The sequence below is a fragment of the Pogona vitticeps genome, chromosome 5, assembly GCF_051106095.1.
Source record: "Pogona vitticeps strain Pit_001003342236 chromosome 5, PviZW2.1, whole genome shotgun sequence".
NCBI classification, from domain to species: domain Eukaryota; kingdom Metazoa; phylum Chordata; class Lepidosauria; order Squamata; family Agamidae; genus Pogona; species Pogona vitticeps.
Window position 1 is genome coordinate 150,765,666 of NC_135787.1, and position 16,835 is coordinate 150,782,500.

The 16,835-nt window shown below is 40.3% G+C and overlaps 1 protein-coding gene across 10 annotated transcripts in view; it reads right to left on the minus strand.

Moving 5' to 3' along the window:
- PPFIA2 (PPFI scaffold protein A2) overlaps window positions 1–16,835 on the minus strand; it is a 324,926-nt gene that overhangs the window by 294,481 nt on the left and 13,610 nt on the right. For all 10 annotated transcript variants that reach the window (XM_078376967.1, XM_078376962.1, XM_078376960.1 and 7 more), the window contains exon 2: window positions 15,666–15,916. In XM_078376967.1, the coding sequence (XP_078233093.1) occupies window positions 15,666–15,916 (251 nt within the window). The remainder of the gene's footprint in view (window positions 1–15,665; window positions 15,917–16,835) is intronic.

Consider the following 16,835-nt stretch of genomic DNA (forward strand, 5'->3'; position numbering starts at 1 on the left):
AGATCACACTGATGTACATCAATCTGTGGCTGCCTGTCCTCCAAGGATGAAGGCAGGTCTCTGGCTTTTGAGTAAAGCTTAGTAAAGTTTCATCTCCATTTCTCTTAAGGGAACCTCAAACACTGGAGGTTTCAAGTTCACATCTGCCACCCCATAACTCTGGTTCCAACCCAATGCTGTCCCACTGTAAAGCTAAGACAATAAGTGGGTCTGAAATTCAGGTGTGCCAGGTTACAAGAAAAGTGCCTGCAACTATCAGGATCCTCTGCTTAAATACTGAGCAGGCACATTATAGGGAAGCACACACCCTTGTGGTCTGCCTGCCCTGGGCTCCATCTCCCCACCAGCCAATGGGAAGCCAGCAGGAAAGATGCCCATGCAGTGTGGCTCCCTATGTCAGCAGTACCCTGCAAAAGGATATCGTTCTATGGCCTCTTGTCACAGAGACTGCCACTCCAGGCACAACAACAGGAGCTCAAAGTAAACCTGGGCTCTGCATTTCATTCATGAGTAACTTTCTAACTACAGTATTTCTTCCCTTTCTGTGACGTATGCACTGCTGTTTTACAGGTTGCTTTTCCACACAGGATTTTCATCACTTGTCCATATATAATTTTCTAGTGTACAAATTATTTTTAATTGCTACTGTTCAGTCCTACTCTGTCTCATTTTATATTTTTTTCCTTTAATGATGTTACCTGGAGCTTCCACTGCAGTGATGGCATGCCACAAATAAGACCCTGTTGTCTATTATCATTTTATGTGCCCTTCCACCACATATGAGGTTCATTCACCAACCGTTCATGCACTGAGTTGCCAAGCTAGTAGAGCTTCCACCCAGGCCGCTGATCTCTAATGCCCAAAGTCTAAATGCAAATGGATTAATTAATATTGAATGGGATACATATGAACCACACTTTGTCTACCCCTACATGCCATCTTAATTTATATCTGTTTCTTTTTCTTTTTCGCTTCCACTGTTCTGCTGTTTACCTTCTATTACTCTGCCATATTCTATCATCCCCCTCCTTTTCTATTTCAGACATTTATTATCTAGTCTGTAACCATCCTCATGCCTAGTGCACAGCAATGGTGAACAGATAGCTGCAGTTTTCCAAATTTAGTCTTTCCCAACATTCTACATTTTCCCTAGTTCCTTTGGTCATCTTCCCCCCTTCTGCATATATTTTTAAATTTACTTTTCTGTTCCTAACAGTTTAAACCTCATTGTTCCCCCTCCTATGAATGTTTAGACAAAGGCAGGCAAACATGTTCTATATTTAGCCTCTTTTGTCTATTTCATTCTTCCAGTCATATGTTCAAATGACAGCTTATTTTGCATGGAGCAGAGCTCTTGTAGTAGGCTGAATCAGATGCTTCCTCTGTTTGCATTATGCTTGGCCCCCTTCTCCCAAACATGCATTGAGGCTGAAGAAAATGCTTGGTTCATTCATTTTCTGCCCTGGTACTTATTCCTCACATCTGCACAATCTCCTGAAGCTAGTCTTCACAATCGTGCAATTCTTCACACACTGCTATTAGAACCTTCCTATTTGGCTTTTTAAAAATAATTATTTTTGCATTTCCCCACTCCATATTCCTTATTTTCATGTCTCCAGGGCCTTCTTATCAGTTTGGTCTGATTCTTGCCCTCTCCATAACCACACATAAGTCCCAGCAGAATGCCTATCACTTACTAGTAAATGATAAAAGTCAAATAAAGAGAAATAAAGGGAACAAATAAAGGGAAGTGATCACATTTGCTTCAAACAGGACTGCTATTTTTAAAACATTTTGTGTTACCTTTTTTCCTGCTTTTTTGGCTGATAAACTTTGGGGAAATTTACTAAAGAGCATGTGAACTGTTGTAAGGCAGATGCCTTAATTTATGTATATGCAAGTATGCTTTCTTGTTTAAAACATGTAAAGATGCAGGCGTGCTACAAATTAGTCTTGGCACTGAAAACTTATGTTTCAGTCTGTATTTAATGAAATGTATTCTTGCATAGAGTCATCTGTAAATAACATATGCCAGGTTTTTACTTGCTGTGGCCTCATCTTCAACAACAAATATTTATATGTGTAATTCATTCTTTTGGGAGGAAACATGTCAGTTTTTGCCATGGAAGATTTCACAACATTTGACAGGGAAGAGCTTTTTACAATCTGCAATAAAAATGCACTACCTTAACATTTAAAAAAAGAGAGATACATTGCATTGTTAATCCCAATTATGATCACATTGGATGAAATCCTGTTGCAGTTACAAAAAATGTATAAATTTAGAGTTGAATTGCCATAAATTAAGAAATCTCCATTGATGTATCTATTGAACAATCAGTATGCAACAGATGATGTCTATGGAAATTTCCCAACTTGTGGCAATTCATGTTCAAAAGCTGACCATTTAACAAGGCAATAGGATTTCAGCCACTGAATCAATGGAGCTTACATAAGTTTTGATTTCTCAAAATCTGATTGATTCAGTGATTCATGATGTTGGACTATAACTCTCATGATCCTTGGGGGTTATCCTGGCTGAGTCCAACAATATCTGGAAAACCATACATCCCCCACCTGCACCTTAGATGTATTAGCCTGCCTTAAGGGAAGACAGGCTGCCCTTTGCAAAGATGGCAGCTGCAACTTCCCTATCCTAAATGAAGCTGCAGCTGCCATCTTTGCAAAGGGCAGCCAGTTTCCATTTTTACATGCATGGCTCCGAGGTCATTTAAGAGGGTGTCGGTGGGGTGGGGTGGGGCCTAAGATAGGGAAAGGAAGGGGTTGTGAGGTAGGCTGTTTGGGTGGCTGCCTATCAGCTTCTGATCAGTTGACTGGCAGCTGGTAGGCAGAATGGGCTTCTGTGCGGTGTGGTTAACTCTTCTGGGGGGCCCAATTTGTGGTTGAATAACTTTGATGTCCGATATCCAATCTTCACCAAAGTTGCCAGGTATGTTAGGGAAAGACATAGGACGCTCTGTTGTGATTCTGGAGTCTCTAAGTATCGGGGGGGGGAGCTTTCCTGGGAGGTCCTCTTTGTGACTATATAACTCAGGGGTCCATGATCAAATATTTGCCAAATTTTCAGGTGTTGTAGAAAAGTGTCTGAGAACACTTCCTGGCACATTTGGTGTCTCTAGGTAATTGGGGGCCAGTGTTATAGCCATTTAAAGTGCAGATGAATTGACAGATCAATTCATCGAAGAATATTCGTTTACTTGTATCTGTTGATCCATTAACCTTGACGAATAAGAGATCAAAACAAATCACCTTTTTTTTTATTTGTCCCCATCTCTATAACTAACCAATACTTCTAATCTGTGCTCAGAAGAGTCTGGGTGAGAAGATTAATATAATGCACGTTGACTGATAAAAATAAATCGATGGAAATCTGAAATGCCCATACTTTTCAAACTGCCAGCCCAGAATAGCCTATAAAGTTCAACAAGACTATGTCAGAATTAAAAATCAAATACCTGCTTCTTGCTATTGGGAAAACTAGAAGCAGCAAGCATTCCAGGACCAAAATGGGAATACATGTCCATTTGAATTTCATAGGAATATAGCTATGTGGTCAATTCAACCCAAAGTTGTCAGTTTTAACTGTCAACAGCTATCCAAAGTCTCAAGCAGAGAGCTTCTCTCTCTTGCTAGTTGGTACTTTTAACAGGGCTGGTGACTGAACTTGAAACATCTGTGTTTAAATAATGTACTTTGTGTTAATGTAGAGAGTGGTGTACACACATATCAAAGGTGTAGATACTTGACAAAATGAAACAGGTTTAGCAAAAGCACATGGAGATCTACCCATGTTTCTTAGCTGGCCAAAAGTACAAGATGAGACTGCGGTTCAATGTGGCTGCTAAAAAAAGGCTATTGCACTTTAAGCCTGTGTTGAGAGAAGCAGCAGTCTTCATGAAAAGGAAATTATAGCTTCACTCCATTTTGAGTTAGCCAGCCTCCATATGGGACATTGTGCATAGAGCTTGGGGCCACAAATAGAGGCACAGCGACAGGATACTGAAATCTTGATGTGGAGGGGTCTAGAAACTTGAATCCTATGAAAATTAGCTGAACAAGATGAGCACATTTGACAAGAGATGATTAACGAGAGACATGATAGTGACCTTCTGTCCAAAGGGTTGTAAAGCAAAAAAAGGAGCAAGCTTGTTCTTTTGTTGTTTCGGTTTAGCACTAATAGATTTCAGCTAGAGATAGGCACAAATCCAAAATGAACCAGGATGTTCGAAATTGCTGATTCAGGTTGCTTCAGGTTCATTCAAACAAAGAACCCAAATTTTCTCAAACCAATGAACTTTTTTGCGATTTGACAAACTTCCTAGTTCATTTTTCCTGCCTTCACAGGCTGCACCCCACTCCCTTCCCACTGCCCCCGTTACCTCCCTATCTTGTCTTGCTGCTGCCGCCACCATCTTGAGAGACAACAGCCTGGCTTCCCTTCCATGAGCTGGGCCTGCTACCTTTGCACATGTGGCCACCTTTCAGCTGAGAGGTGGGGCATATGTAGAAGCATCACTCCTGCAAAAGCCCTCTATCTGCCTTAAATTTTTTTAAAGGTGACCAGCCTGGCAACCAGTAGGCTGTCATTGATTTATGGTTCATTCGGGGGGGGGGGGCAGTAAATGCATGGTTCATGGACTTCCACAAACCAAGACAAACCAACATTTTGCTGGTTTGTGCCCGTCTCCAATTCCAGCTAAACAACTCTAAGGGCATGAGTTTTCACCACTGGAACATACTACCTCGAGGGGTAGTTAGTGTTCCTTCACTGAAGTGAGGCATCTACAGCCCTCTGATAGGGATGCTGTAGTGCATCCTCATCTGCACAGGATCTACAGTTGATGATCTCCAGGGTGCCTTATAATTCAGCAACTCTACCAGGTAACTCAGAAACGGCCCTACTATCTGGAGAGTGAAGCAGCCTGTTGCAGGAAGCAGCATGAAAGGAGGGAGATAGAAGCAGGCAGGGACTGTGTTGCATGGCTTTGAAAGTGCTGACCCTAGTAGTAGAAAGAACAGCATACCAACTCTGTTTCAGATAGCAACACATCTTGAGCCACCACTGATGCTATGTTTCCTACCCAGCTGTGATTTACTTAATATCATAGAATAATAAAGTTGGAAGGGGCCTATAAGGCCTTCAAGTCCAACTCCTTGTTCAACACAGGAATCCAAATCAAAAGAGATCTGACAGATGGTTGTCTAATTTTCTTTTGAATGCCTCCAGTGTAGGAGTGCTCACTGCTTCCCAAGGTAATTAGTTCCATTGCCATACTGCTCTAACAGTTAAAAAGTCTTTCCTGATATTCAGGCTATGTCTGGCTTCTTGTAGCTTGAGCTGCATTCTAGAATGATCAAGAACAGATCCTGCCCTTCCTCTTTATGATTACCTTTCAAGTATTTTAAAAGTGATATCATATCTCCCCTCTTGCATGGGTTTAAACAAAGCTAGCAAAGTCACATGGAAACATTCTCTTTCTTTAAGAGAAAGAACTTCATAAACGTTCTCTTTCTTTAAGAGAAAGAGGTCTTAGTATGAAATCCAGTTCATATAAGATATAATGGCCCCAGAATTCCAGTAAGGTTTTTTCCCAGATGTGGGTGGATAAAAGTGCAGTCTTAGAAGCATTAAATTACCTACAAAGCACAGACAGGTTTTGGACTTTTGTGTCAGTGCTATCTGAAATAAAATTGTCTTGCTTCACTGCCCCACTCCCAGTAGATGATACAGCCATTAATCTGAGACAGTTTCCTTTTATCATCTCTTTGCTTTAATTAGCATTTAAGTGGGATTTTCTTTCACATACATTGTACCAGGTACTTGTGTTTTCTTCCTTTGGATTTCTCCCTTCCCTTTTTTGCTTTCTCCTCAGAGGCAAAATATTTAGGAGTCAACAAACACCACACCACTGACCAATCTGGATTTATTTTTATCTTAGTTTATGTCATGTGTCTTTACAAGATTGGAGATAATGAGCCATCACATAGTTTATGTGCCCATTAATGTGTCTGGTGCAAGTTAAAAGTAACAGATAGGGATGTTTATGAAGCCGAATTACAAATGGAGACTGGAACACACTGTTCCTGCTGCAAGCCATCTTACCATAAATAATTTCAGCCAGATACTTCTGTTCTGTATCCACCAGCATTTTCTTTACAGTGTTCTAGGAGGCAGCTCATATTCTTTAACTGGGGGCATGACTTTTTATAAGGAAATTGAGTGTTAGCTTAATCAAAGAGCACACCAACAATTCCAAAGTCATGTGGATATGTCTTCAGGCATACATTCAGTTGCTGTGGAAGCATGCTTCATGTGCTAATGTGTAGGCATCAGCATACAAACAAAAACCAAGCAATTGATTTCTGTCCTGAAGACTCTTCTCCTTTGAGATTCCAAAGCACTCACCTCCCCCATTGAAAAAAATGGGCTTCTCCACAGAACTACTTAATGATAACCAGTTTATTTGTGGGTTTGCACAACACACACACACACACACACACACACACACCAGTCATGGTGATGGGATATGTAGTTATATAAATGTAAAATGGAATCAGACAGTTTCTGTGTGAAGATGACAGGAGAGACATTGGAACGTGTTTTTCTAAGTGCCATGAGCGTGTTTTCCCAAGGACCATTACAGCCTGGTTCAAGATAGCGATGAAGGCCAAATTGAGAGGCCATGGAGGAACATGGGAACAAGGGAAGGGAGGAAGGTGGTACAGCCTCTCGAGGTTAATTGGTAAACAGCCAGAAAGGCCAAGAAGAAGGGAGGAGTTTGGAAAGGTAGAAAATGGATGATGGGTTATGTGAAAGTGGTTCAATGGTTCGTGTGTTGTTCTGTTCTGAATTTTGATTCCATGATGATGGGAGAGAAAGAACTTGATTGTGAGAGGATGTAAGTAAGGAGAAAGAAGGAGGTAGGGCTAGCCCACTATAGCCCACCTTAGTTAGCTTATTAGCGTTTGTTATTTTAATGGGAAGTAGTTATTTTATTTAATTGCAATGATCTTTGAATATGTTTTGATGCTAAAGCTTGTGCAGTATAAACTGATTTCTAACGAAACTCTATTTTTCAAAAAAAAAAATTAATTATAAAAATTCTACAAAAGGACTGGTCTCTTGAATAACAGGGTCCGGCTAAATCCCTGGCTCAGCAAAACTACGAGTGAGAAGGATCTTGAAACTGTCGTAGTTCCCAAGCTAAATATGAACCAACAGAGGAGGGGCAATATCTGTTCTCAGTCATTCCAGAGTGCAGGACACGTAACAATGGGCTCAAGTCAAAGGAAGCCAGATTTTGGTTGAATATCAGGAAAAACTTCCTAACTGTTAGAGCAGTACAACAGTGGAACCAGTTACCTGAGGAGTTGGTGAGTGCTTCAACACTGGAGGCATTCAAGAAAAACTTAGATCATCACCTGGCAGATATGCTTTGATTGTATTCCTGCATTGAGCAGGGGGTAAGACTTGATGGCGTTGTAGGCCCCTTCCAACTTCACCTTTCTATGATTCTATGATAACAGAAATCTGATTTCATTTTTTAAAATATATTTCTTTCTTTTCTTCTGCTTCTGAATATATATGCACGAGAACTCTTTGCATAGATCATATCTAATCCATCCTTTACTAAGGGATTCCAAATAAAAGCTCATACAGTTTCTTAAATTAGCCATTTATATATGCACAGCAGCTACTCTACCAGAACTATAACAGCAGAACATTTGCCATCTCACACATTACATAAGTAAGGTTAAAAACAGGCTTCTGTAATCGACTAGAAATAAAGCTGGATAGATCAAAATCTGTATTTCTATCTCTGCCTAAGTTCAAGTGCTTGTTAAATGTGATATAGCAAGGAGTTCCTAAGAATAAATGCAAAGTGCCAGATTTAACAAAATTTGAGAAGGACTATAGGCTGTTGCCTTCACTAAATGCTAAATGTTTATAATGCTCCCTAGACTATAACTCTGCTTCTCCCAAGGATATTAAAAACATTCCATGTCACCTTTCAAAGTGCAGCATTAAATTGAAGATGGGCATGAACCAGCAGGATGTCATTTCGCTGTGGTTTGTGGTTGATTCAAGTACACAAAACATGAACTTTGCAAACTTTTCGAAAAAATGAACCACAAATTGGTTCATTTTGGTTTAGCAGTTCAGGAGTCCAAGAACAGCCCCTCAGCAACCTAGAGATACCAAAATCACAGATGTGACTCTCCTCTACACCTCCTTCAAGTTTAGTGTAGAAATCATGGCCAGAATTCTATTAGGTATTTACATATGATCAAGACAAATCATGGAAGTTGCTGTAACAAATTGACAAAGTAGAGCCTGCATGTTAGTTATGTGATTGATTTGATACCCGGTATTTATCCAGAACCTAACTGATTCACTACAGCAGCCTTTGTGATTCCTGTGGTATATCTGTAAATACAAATAAAATTTTGGCGCATATTACTTTTTCTATGGCATGGGAAAAATGTATACAGTTCAGGAAGCAAACAGTTTATGATGGGTGTGTGCAACAGCCTTTTGTGTGCATTTTCAAACATATATTTTGATTTCTCTGCATTTAATTCCATACAATTTGAAAGAGAAACAAAAACAGCATTGTACTGTCAAGTCAATTCTATCTCACTTTGACCCTTTTCAGGGTTTTCTAGGTAGAGACTACAGAGAAGTGGTTTACCATTCCCTTCTTCTGGAGGTACCATGGAAGGATGCATCTTGCCAAACAGACACAGGGTGACTCTTCTTATAAAAGGTGGAGTGTAAAATTAAACTCCCAAGATCACTGAGCTATCCAGACAGCTTTGGAAGAGAAACTGTGGGGGAGAATCTGCCACTTCCTAACTGGGAAAATGAATGATAAATTTACACTTTCACTAATAACCTCACAATCTTCAAATCAGGCAAGTTCATAACAATTTTGGATAATACAACTTTTATTTCTCATCCCAAGTTTAGCATTACTGTTGCATGTATCGCAGCATCACACGTTGCATTGGCCAGCATCCTGTTCACATTTGTGACTGGAGGAAACCAATTATGCAAATATTTCCCCTCTCTAAGGCTCTCCTTCACATAGCCAGTCACACACTGCTTGCAAAATTGAGTGTGCAACCAGCTGTGAGAGAAAAAAATGTGCAAAGCACAGTCTGTCAGAGGAAGAGAAATTCCACATGATTACCCTTCTATTCCTGGTTTTTTTTATTTGTTGAGAGGGCTTTGGTCATTATTTTTCATATACGTACTGTAGTCTACTTATCCCATGTTCTTAAACTGCTTGGTTAACATTTCAGTCTTATATATGTCTACTCAAAGGTCCAAATGTGTTCAGAATGGCGTATTATCATGTAATATTTCAAAACCACTTTACTGTGTGCATGGGATGGAATTGTGATGGGATCTCTTTTGAATTATAAATGTTATGAATCCTTGATTCAGTCTATAGGCAGATACTAGAAAAAACAGTAGCTAGCATGATGAGAACCAGCATGGTGTAGTCCTAGTTGTTAAGGCTAGGACTCAGGAGACCTGGATTCAAACACCCACTTAGTCATGAAGATCATTGGGTGACTCTGGCCAGTGATGGTCTCCTAGCCTGACCCACCACACAGGTTTGTTGTGAATATGAAATGGAGAATAGGAGAACCATGTACAGTGCCTGTAGCTCAATGAAGAAAAGAGAAGACATATGTATTGAAAACAAGGAAAACATTATTTTAGAAATTCACTCTCTCCCTTATCTACAATATGTGGGTGGGTGGATACTTAGTTAAGTATCTAGCTGTGGAGCCACACATCGGAGGTTTGATTTCCCACTGTGCCTCCTGGAAGAAAATCCTGCCATTGTATTATAATTATTATAATTATTATAATTATTATAATTATTATAATTATTATAATTATAATTATTATTATTATTATTATTATTATTATTATTATTATTATTATTATTATTATTATTATTATTATTATTATTATTATTATTATTATTATTATTATTATTATTTGCCATTCTGGCAACTCCTGTGATGTAGCTGGAACCAGTTGTATTAGCTCTTGCCTTTTCATTGGATTATTTCAGTGATGTGGAGAGGGGGGATTTGCTGCTTGGGTAACAGCCTATCCTCCATATTATTTGACCCAGGCTTCGTGCTCTGGAGAGGACACTCCAGCTTCACATACACCATCAAAATAACACGGGAAGTAGTAGTTACCAGTTATAAGTCTTTGCTCGATTGGTGTAGAGCATGATGACAGGGGCTACTTCTGATGGTGGGAGAGGTCATTCCATCTCACTAGATAGCTACCGCCTGACTTAACCTGGCATGCGAAGCCCTTTCTTCTGGCATGTGGCAAACCTTTTGAAGTGGCTGCAGCTGGGATTCCCCCTTTCTCTTCCTGTTCTGGGTCCTTTAACTTCCTCTCTGTCTCCATGATTCCCCCTTCAACTTCCTGTCCGTGCCCATGATTCCCCTTTAACATCCTGTCTGTCCCCATGACTCCTTCTGAAACTGATACTTACTGTTCCGGTTTCTTCCCCACCCCCTCATTTTGGGCACTTGAGCCGAAAAAGGTTTGCCTCCACGGGTTTAGGGTGAAAGCCAACAAGAATATTGATAACCCTGCACCATGTAACACTCATAAGAAAACTTCTGTCCTAAAGCTGGGCACCTGGAATGTTCAGACAATGACCCCTGGCTTTTCTGAAGACCTGCAGGAAATAGATGACATGCTCAAAAGAGCTTTGACATGGAACTGAGTAGGCTGAAGATGGACATTGTTGCCCTACAAGAGACAAGATTGCCAGACATAGTATCTGTCAAAGAAAAAAAATTCTCATCCTTCTGTCAGGGAAAACCATTGAATGAGACCAGGGAATATGGTGTTGGCTTTGTGGTCAGAAATACTCTGCTGAGATCCATTGTTCAACCTACTGTTGGGAATAAAAGAATCCTGTCTCTGCAGCGCCACTGATCAATGGGACCAGTCACCTTCATTAGTGCATATACACCAACACTGTCATCTACAACAGAAGTCAAAGACAAATTCTATGAGGATCTAGCAGCTACTATCAATAAAATCCCTGAGAGCAAGCTGCTGATCATTCTCAGAGACTTTCATGCTAAATTGGTGCTGATCACAATTCTTCATCTAGGCTGTTTTGGCACTGGGAAGATAAATGGCCAATGCTTGTTGTAGTTTTCCTGTTACTATGGTCTTTGTGTCAGCAACATGTTCATTAATATGAAGCTTCAACACAGAGTTTCCTCAGGACATTCAAGATTGAAGCATTGGCATCAGCTCGATTTGATCCTTACTAGACGTTGTAGCCTTCCTAGTATTATGAGCACACGTTACCAGAATGTTGATTGTGATACTGATCACTTCCTGGTGTGTAGCACAGTAAAACTATGAATAAAGAGATTGTATCACAGGAAAAAGGAAGACCATGTATTGACATCAGCAAGACCCGTGATCAGAGAAAAGTGGAGGAATTGCTCAAGCGCTTGAGGAAACTCTTCTAGACCCAGCTGATGCAAATGCACTTGAATGATGGGAACATTTCAAGAATGCTGTTTATAATACCGCCTTGTCCACATTTGGCAAGAAAACAAAAAAGACAGCAATCTGCTTCAAAGCCCACTCAGGGGAGTTGATACCAGCCATCGAGGAAAAGAGGGGAGCTCTAGCAGCATACAAAGCCTGTCCTAGTGAGTACAAATTGCAGGCTCTTCGACTTGCTTGTAGCAAAGTCCAACAGGCTGCCAGGAGATGTTTCAACGATTACTGGCTTCATTTCTGCACTCAAATACAGAGAGCAGCGGACACAGGTAACATCAAGGGAATGTATGACGGTATCAAGCAGGCTTTAGGTCCAATACAGAGGAAATCTGCTCCCTAGAAGTCTGCTACAGGCATGATCATCCAGGACTGAGCACAGCAGATGGAACGCTGGGTGCAGCACTACTCTGAGCTATATTCCAGAGAGAATGTAATAACCAAAGAAGCATTAAATAACATTAAGTGCCTGCCTGTCTTGGAAGAGTTGGACAGCAAACCAAATTTAGCAGAAATAAAAGCGGCCTTGGTTTCTCTCACCTCCAGCAAGGCACCTGGGAAGGATAACATCCCTGTTGAAGTGCTGTAAAGAGATCATCAACACTGAGCTGTATTAAATCTTTTGTCTTTGCTGGAGGGAAGGTGGAGTACCACAGGACATAAAAAATGCAAAGATCATCACATTGTACAAGAACAAAGGCAACAGGGGCGACTGCAATAACTACCATGGCATCTCTCTTCTCAGTGTTGTAGGGAAGCTGCTTGCCTGTGTTGCAGTTTGGACCTGCAACAGAAGGTGTCTATCTCCGGACTTGATCAGAGGAAATCTCTTTAATATCTGTAGATAGAGAGCAAAGACCAAAGTCCAGCTGAAATGCTTGCGGGACTTCCTCTTCGCCAATGATGCAGCTGTTGTTGCCCATTCTGCTAAAGACCTCCAACAACTCATGAATCATTTTAGCAAGGCCTGCCAAGACTTTGGACTAACAATGAGCCTGAAGAAAACACAAGTCATGGGTCAGGGTGTGGACTCACCTCCCTTTATTACTATCTCCACACAAGAATTGGAATTTGTTCATGACTTTGTGTACCTTGGCTCAATGATATCTGACACTTTCTCCCTAGATGTCGAGCGGGATAAACACATTGGCAAAGCAGCTACCATGCTCTCTAGACTCACAAAGAGGTTATGGCTTAATAAGAAACTGATGGCATATACCAAGATCCAGGTCTATAGAGCCTGTGTCCTGAGTACACTCCTGCACTGCAGTGAGTCCTGTACCCTTTGTGCACAGCAGCAGAGGAAGCTGAACATGTTTCATATGCGTTGTCTTGGACACGTTATTGGTATCACCTGGCAGGACAAATTTCCAAATAGAGTAGTCATAGAATGAGCCGGAAATTTTAGCATGTATACATTACTGAAACAGCGATGTCTACATTGGCTTGGGCATGTTGTGAGAATGGCTGATGGCCGGATTCCAAAAGAAATCCTGTACAGAGAATTAGTGCAGGGAAAGCGCCCCATAGGGAGACCACAGCTGCAATACAAGGATATCTGCAAGTGGGATCTGAAGGCCTTAGGAATGGGCCTCAACAGATGGGAAACTTTGACATCTGAGTGTTCAGCCTGGAAGCAGGCGGTGCATCATGGACTCTCCCATTTTGAAGAGACACTTGTTCAGCAGGCCGAGGCAAAGAGGCAGTCCCGAAACCAGCAAAATCAGGGAGCTGGACAGGGGACAGATTGTATTTGTCTTCAGTGTGGAAGGGATTGTCACTCTCAAATTGGCCTTCTCAGCCACACTAGATGCTGTTCCAAGTCCTCTATTCAGAACACATTACCATAGTCTCTCAAGACTGAAGGATGCCTAATCTAATCTCTGATCTATAATCATCATCATCATCATCATCATCATCATCATCATCATCATCATCATCATCATCATCATCATCATCATCATCTGTCATAAAAACTTTCCATAGAAGCCACTGTAGGAACAAAATGCTTCATTAGAGGTGTTTTTCCTCTGATCCAGCATGACTTTTCTTATATTTTTAGATTTTTTTTATAGAGGGAGGAAATGTGCTTTATTATTAAACAAGGAAGGATTTACTTCTTTTTCTTCATTTGAAACCCCTCCATAACGACCCAGTGCTAACACCAGCAGCTTCCTAATCTTCATGTAGTAATCTGTAGAGCCTCTCTGTATTCTCCCAGATTCATCAAACTTTACCCTGCTTGGTCGGGATCTCTTGTTACATAATAATAGAACAGCCACTGAGAACAAGACTTTGCAATTTTGGATGGGAAACTTCTATAAGCTACTGCTAAGTCCAGAGAAATTGAAAAGTGAATTTATTACAAGGGCCTCATCTGATAAACCAGTTCACAATCTTAAAGAATTCTGATCTTACAGCAGATGAATAAAAGACAGAATAGAATGTTGCAGTTCTGGCAACCCTAACTCCATTCCAGATAGACTTAGGTGAACAGTTCACAGTTGTTGCATCTTGTTCTGCTGCTGCTTCTGATTTATTTCAGTACATTTCACCAGAACTGGACACTGGCAGATGTTTGCATAAATTTTAGGAAATATTTTAATAAACATCCTTAAACTTAACTTACATTTCAATCTCTAAAATCTAACCACACCCCATTTTTGAGAAATTGATCCGTCTCTAATTTTGGGCCATACATCTTGGGAGAGGAATGCAGGATGCACAGTCTAACCAAATTCTCATCTCATCAGTAAGTATGGAGAGCTTCAAGCAGAACCAGTTTGTCATGCTGGAATAAAAATATGGGCCCATTTTGCATTGATAAGTCACACTGTGGTTGGTTGAAATTTAGCTCACTGTCCAAATCTATATCTATTTTAACAAACCATGTTTTTTAGCTGTTCACAAGCCACAGATAGAAGCCATGCGTAATGGCTGTCTTGAAAATTCTGGCTTCCTTAAACCATATTTTGTTGCTATGTCTAAACCAAGAACTATGACTTTGTCTTTACTTGCTTCACCAGATACCAACACTAAAAGAAATATACTGACAAAAGGGATTGAATAATAATAGAACAGGTATTGGGAAAACAAAGTATGATTTGTTTGGTCATTTGCTGGACAATTCTTGGCAAAATAGCATGAATAATATAAACTATGGGATGGTAAAGGGTAGCTATCAGTGCACTTTGCTCCGCTCTGACTTAGTACAATGTGTATGCTAAAATTGCTTTTCTACATGCCATGCCATGGCAAAAGTGTCCACCCCATGTGTCAATAAGTCACCTTGCACCAGAGAGTCTCTTATATCAAGCTATATCAAGCTATTATGTACCTCACTGTGTTCACACAAAAGTATAGCTTCCCTTAGAAGTATCTGCAATCGATTTGCTTAGTTTTTGTTGCTATTTTTCATCTTTTATTGCAATGGATTTTGCATTGTATACTGCAATGATTTCCAACAGAATGAAAGGCACTGCACAAATATTTCAATGAATAGGCATGTGTCTTCCTTCTTCTTACACCCTTCCATTTTAAGAAAATGATATGCAGCAGCCTTTGCATATCCACCCATCTCTAAATTAAGCAAAATCTGAAGTCCAGCCAATCTCATCTATGAGGTTTTGATAATTCATCCTAAAATGTAAGGATAGCTTCATGCATGCTAGGAGATGCAAGAGCCATGCATTCCTTTCCACTGGAATAAGAGAGGAAAAGGTAAAGTACATAGTAGCTCCAGTACCATATTCAGGCACCTATAGAGCTCTGGGTGAAGGGCATATGACTTTTGGCATGAAATAGAAACTCATCTGCAAGTTTCACAACCTTGTTTCCACTTTATCAGTAAACAGAATTCTAGTCATACTGAATACCAATAATTAAATCTGATGATGACAACATAAAAACAGTGAGATGGTGAGAATACATAAAAAGTTCTGTATAACTACTTTAACTGGATTGTAGAATTGCAGGACTAGATCTTTAAGAAAGGTGTATATTATCAATTTGAGTTTATATGCTGAAGAACAAAGAGCTACAGTTACAGAAAAACTGTTGACATCCAGCATACCTGGGGCAATGCAGAGTTGAGCTGTCGCTGGAGAGAGTCTCTGTCATAGATGACATCCTGAAGGCGCTGTTGTGCCAGAGACAGACTTTCCTGTGTCTCTCGGAGTGTGTCCAGGAGACGATCCCTTTCATCTAACATATTCACCATGAGCTGTTCAAAGTGAGAATCCGAGTCCGACCCACTGCTCTGGGACCCCCTTTGACTCATTGGGGTGTCCTCATTTATCGTTGGCATCACTTCGCACATCATTTCTTCAAAGAGAGAAAAAGTGGGGTGGGGAACAAAAGAGACATGTAAGCTTTTATATTTGAAATAAATAGATAACATAGGGTAGTGGTTCCTAACCTTGGGTAATCCAGGTATTCTTGATGATGAAGGCTTCTGAGAATTGCAGTCCAAGAACACCTGGGCTACCCGAAGTTAGGAATTTAGAGGGATGAACAATGTTATTGGGTTGCAATTCCAGATGTTACTGGATTGCAACTCCCAGCATTCCTCTCACATTGTCTATGGTTAGAGCTCATGAGTTTTAGTTCCATAACTTCTGGAGATCTGCACTTTGCTACCTGTCATTGGACTGCAATGCCCATAAGCCTAAGCCAGCACAGTTAGTGGTGACGGACCGTGGTAGCTGAAGTCCAACAACATCTCCCCTGCTCCTCAATTTAGAAAAAACGGTCCTATTTTATTTTACTGGTTTACGTTTAAAGCTGCATGCCTTTTAACCTTTAAGCAAAAGGCTGACTGGCAGCCATTAAAAAAATAAAATGCATTATTTTACAGTTTCCCAGTGTGTTCCTGTTTCAGGAGAGATACATATTTAACATCTCATCAACAGATTGACACAGACAGCATCCTTAGAAATCATGTTGAAAGATTTCTTTTTTAAAATGTAGTTCTTTTATCTGATCTTTATCCACCCCCTCAATATCCTGTGCACACTATTTTCTGCCTATCTGTATGGATGCCAACAGCTACTATTAATTGATGAGAAGAGCTCTTCCTAATGCTTTCATATATCCAACCCTAACCATAAACCTAGAGGAAATTTGGCAGTAAGAAATGATTACATTTTAAACCCATAACATGCAGTTTAGGATCTCTCTATTTTTTAATCATAAAAGGAAGCATGTGCAGTCCTAATCTTAAGTGTATATTGAACTGGGTGCA